We start from the raw sequence: 4072 nt of genomic DNA, 5'->3' as shown, positions 1-4072 counted from the left end.
CCACCCCACCCCCCCGTGTGTGTGTGTGTGTGTGTGTGTGAGTGCGTGTGTGTGTGTGTGCGCGCGTGTGTGTGTGTGTCTGTGTGTGTGTGTGGATTGTTCCCAGCTTATCAACTCCATTTTCCTCAAAATTATTTCATACTCAGCAACTTTTTTTTCTCCATTGAACTTCCTTATCATATTCTTCTTTCAACATTCCCCTGACCTCTCTCTCTCTCTCTCTCTCTCTCTCTCTCCAGTGATCTTCCTCACACGTTCTGAATCATTTCCGTACTGATCTTTTCGATCGTCTCCCAGTTCTGCTCATCCTCTTTTGGTCCTTTCCTCTGTCTGCGGGGAGAGAGTGAAGGGTTTGGGAGGCTGTGTCGGACCAGTGAACCACCTCCTGCAGGACCCTGTGGATCCACATCTTCAGGTTAAATGTGCCACCACTGAATAACCCATCCGTCTCCTGATTGTGGAAAAGAAAAGAAAAGGAAAGAAAAGAAAAGAAAAACCACATATTGAGAGGATATAAGGAGTATAATAAGTGTAAATTCTTTGTGTGTGTGTTTTTTTTTTTTTTCTATGCTTAATATGTAAATCGTCAGTTCTGATGAATTTTGATTTTTGAAGGCACCATGACCGGTTTTTGGTTCATTAATGTTTGTTCAGTCTGATTTCTCTCAAGAGAGCTTAGCTAGTAGATTTTGATTGTAAAAATGGTGAAAAAGTGAAAATAAAGTCACGACAAAAACAAACAAACAAACAAAAAAAAAAACGCACAATAAAAACTGCTCACTGACTGTTTCCACTGTACCTCTTTCACATCAGCCTCTGTGCTGCATGCTGCACTACCCTTCTGTTCCACTAGGAGTCGCTCTGTGCTCTGCAGCAGGTGTCTCAGCCTGTCTTTAACCGTCTGTCTCAGCTTCGTATATTCTCCCTGCTTGTCGTTGCCAAACTCGGTGTCCTCTCGTCCAATGGCGCGGTCCAGGAGATGGACACACTTTGTTAGGGCAGCATGGAGGAAGCACAGCTTGTCAGCAGCCGAGAGCTGAGAGGTGAAAGGGGGTGAGGACACCATGCGATCACCCTCTACGGGCTGGAGGGGTAGTGACTCTTTTTCCCTCTGGGGGGGGGGGGGGGGGGGGTGGAGGGGGGGGTTCGGTGAACAGGCAGAGAGATGCAGGAGAGGTAAGAGGGAAGGAATGAGTGAAAAGGAGAGATGTAAGCATTGATGGGAATATCCGATATGAATAACTCTTGAATCAGAAATGCTTAGTTACAAAAAGAAAAAAAGTACATAAAATCGCTGAGAGTACTGGAGGGGGCGGTCTTGTGTAGTCAGCTGTTTAATTATCTTATTTGCTCAGCCTGTCAGTGTCTAGTACACTTTTGTCACACCGGAGGGAACACAAACAGGGCAATTTTCACTGATGACTGTGAAAACAAGAGGCTGGTCATTTTAGAGTTCTGACTTCTTCCGTTGCATTCAGTTGTTTAAGTAACACTTAATGTGACATCTTCATCATGAAAGTGCTCTCCTATCATTTTCAAGCCAGCAAAATCATTCAGTATCATTCAGATACTGTATCATTCGCAACATCCTGATCAATTGGCTGGCAGATTTTTGTCATGTCATCTGGCAGAGTAAAAAAAAAAAATAAAAAAAAATAATAATAATAAATTCCATTTGGGAAACAGATGCATGGCAGAAGTCCAGGCGGATCAGGAGAAATCGGAAAAGCATGAGGCTTCATCTCTCCTGGAGACTTTCACCAATCTAAACAATTAGTTCCACTCCATCTGACTACCAGATGACATTGAAACCAAATTATTCTACATGGGCAAAGTTGTTGGTCTTTCACTATTTTCCTTCAACATTCTTGCCTGTGTATCTGGTCTGATACTGAACTGAGCAGTAGCACTTATACCACAGTCAGTTCCTTAATGGGTCTTCGCTTGGACTGTATTCTCCCTGTCCTGGAAGTTGCTTTGGATAAAAGGGTCCGCTGAATGAATGTGAATTTGAATGTGAACGTGTACTGGACCGCAACGTAAATGATGAAATGTTCTGGGTCTATGGGACTGGAGTTTTTGCCTAGAAGACTAAAGTTCCTGGAACATGTATGAAAATAAGTCACTGATTTATGAATTTTCAACCTGCAGATGCATGGCAGAGAATGTGACTAAACTGTGAGATAAAGGGACATGTTATAAACCACGGACATTGTAAGTATAGAGCTATGTTTCCTTGATGCTGTCTTCAAGACTCTTTTAGCTGGATATTCTGCCTTTTCAGCGCCTACATCTCTGATTTCACTAACTGATGGCATGATCGGTGCTCAAGATGAATTAGGAGTAGAGGTGTAGAGTCAAGGAAAAAAAATTGTCCAGGAGAAACAGGTAAAAAAAAAAAATCCATAGGATACGTCACTCTGAAACATACCCCACCATTCAGAGAATGCCGTGAAAAACAGTGGTCCATTCATGAAGACCATACTCATGTGGTCCAGTGCTGAAGGGTGTTGAGTCAAAGAAATGCAGGTAGACTTCCCCCTCTTTCTCTCTCTCTCTCTCTCTCTCTCGCTTTGTATGTGAATGTACAATTGTTCTAAGAAGTGCACAAGTCCCAGCTTGTGTTGCATGCAGATTCAAGGACACCTGACCTTAAAGTCATTGAACGCATTTTAACAGTGGATAAATAGTTCGCATTAGCTACTATGATATAATCCATGATCATAATTTCCACACCGGGCACTGTTGAATAGGCCTATCGTTTTTCCTTTGTTTTAAACGCTTTGATTCAAAAGATAGCGGCAATATCTAGAGACAATCTTCTTACAGGTGTAACTGGATTGTTTACTCTTCATTTGGTTCGTCTGGAATATGCTGTGAACCATTTACACGTTCTTAAAAAATATTAGCGCATTCTGTAACACTTGCGTTCAGATATAAAGAGTTCACATTCCAAACTACTCCCTCGCTGCTGGCAGACTTTGAAACAGTTACGATGATCTGGTGTTGGCCAAATGGGACGGAGAAATGAGAGGCGCTCTGTTCTGCAGAACTGGCAGAAACCCAACAGCGGGTGTCATTTCCCCTAAGTAATCGCTCAATTCCATCTCCAGGTGAGGGATCAACACAGGACAGAAAATGAACGGGCACGAACGGGCAAGTTTAGAAAGACCCACCTACTCTTTCATGTCATTGCTCTCCTCTGTGTCTGTCTTTCGCATACCTATTCTTCATCACCCGTACACTCTCACTTCGATACCCCACAATGCAATGAAACGTGCGAAAAAAAAAAAAAAAAATCAAATTGTGACACTACTTAGCTCAACATAAAACCTAAAGTAGATAAGCCCACTGAGAGAAATGACCTAAAATGGCCCTTGTCCTCTTACTAATATACTGCTTGCCCTTCACTTAATTCTTAACAAATGGCATAGGTGCTGGGGGTGGTGGGGGGTGAAAATATACTCACGTATAGCTCTAATAGTCGCAGGCTTTCCTCATGCAAGAGCCGAGCGAGAGCAGCAGCCTTTCCCGCTTGGCCTCCCGACCCCTGCTTCCCGTTTGTTAAACCGGCCATGGATGACCAAAAAGTCTCCGACCCAGAACAGCACGGTGTTACGAACTGCGAAAGTATGAACTGGAATGTGGTTGGATCAGCATGGATTCTTGGTTTTTTAAAGTGCGCTCGAACAGATCTCTCTTTCCATGGATCCAAACTTGACTGGACTTGACTCTTTCACTCGAGGAAAGAAAATTGAAACTGCGCAATCTTGTCTAGTCTTCAAGGACAAGCTGTTTACCTTTCTGGACAATCCCCTGGTCAGTCCCCTTCTTTATACTTTCAGAAGTTCGCCGTTATAATGTTGGAGCTCGCAGATTCTCCAGTTCTAACTCCACCCCCATGCTACAAGGATGCACTCCTGCAGGATTTAATAGGATGTTTGAGGCGGGGGCGAGCAGTGGGAGGGCCATTTCTGCGACGAATACTGAACGTCATTGCTGGCAACGACGGAAACTATCGAAAAGCTTCTAATTGATCTTTACTCCACAGCAGAACCGAAAGTTATGAGCG

General features: G+C 43.5%; 1 protein-coding gene across 1 annotated transcript; it reads right to left on the bottom strand.

Moving 5' to 3' along the window:
- Nucleotides 1-211: 211 nt before the first annotated feature.
- Nucleotides 212-3831, bottom strand: cntf (ciliary neurotrophic factor). Its single transcript, XM_030788227.1, has 3 exons — nucleotides 3470-3831; nucleotides 800-1111; nucleotides 212-451 (listed from the first exon to the last, which is right to left on the bottom strand). Exons 1-3 carry the CDS (start codon nucleotides 3575-3577, stop codon nucleotides 263-265), a joined length of 609 nt encoding a protein of 202 aa, XP_030644087.1. The 5' UTR covers nucleotides 3578-3831; the 3' UTR covers nucleotides 212-262.
- Nucleotides 3832-4072: the final 241 nt, after the last annotated feature.

Source organism: Chanos chanos, chromosome 11 (assembly GCF_902362185.1).
Source record: "Chanos chanos chromosome 11, fChaCha1.1, whole genome shotgun sequence".
In the NCBI taxonomy this organism is placed as follows: Eukaryota; Metazoa; Chordata; class Actinopteri; order Gonorynchiformes; family Chanidae; genus Chanos; species Chanos chanos.
This window is presented reverse-complemented; position numbering and strand designations above follow the sequence as displayed.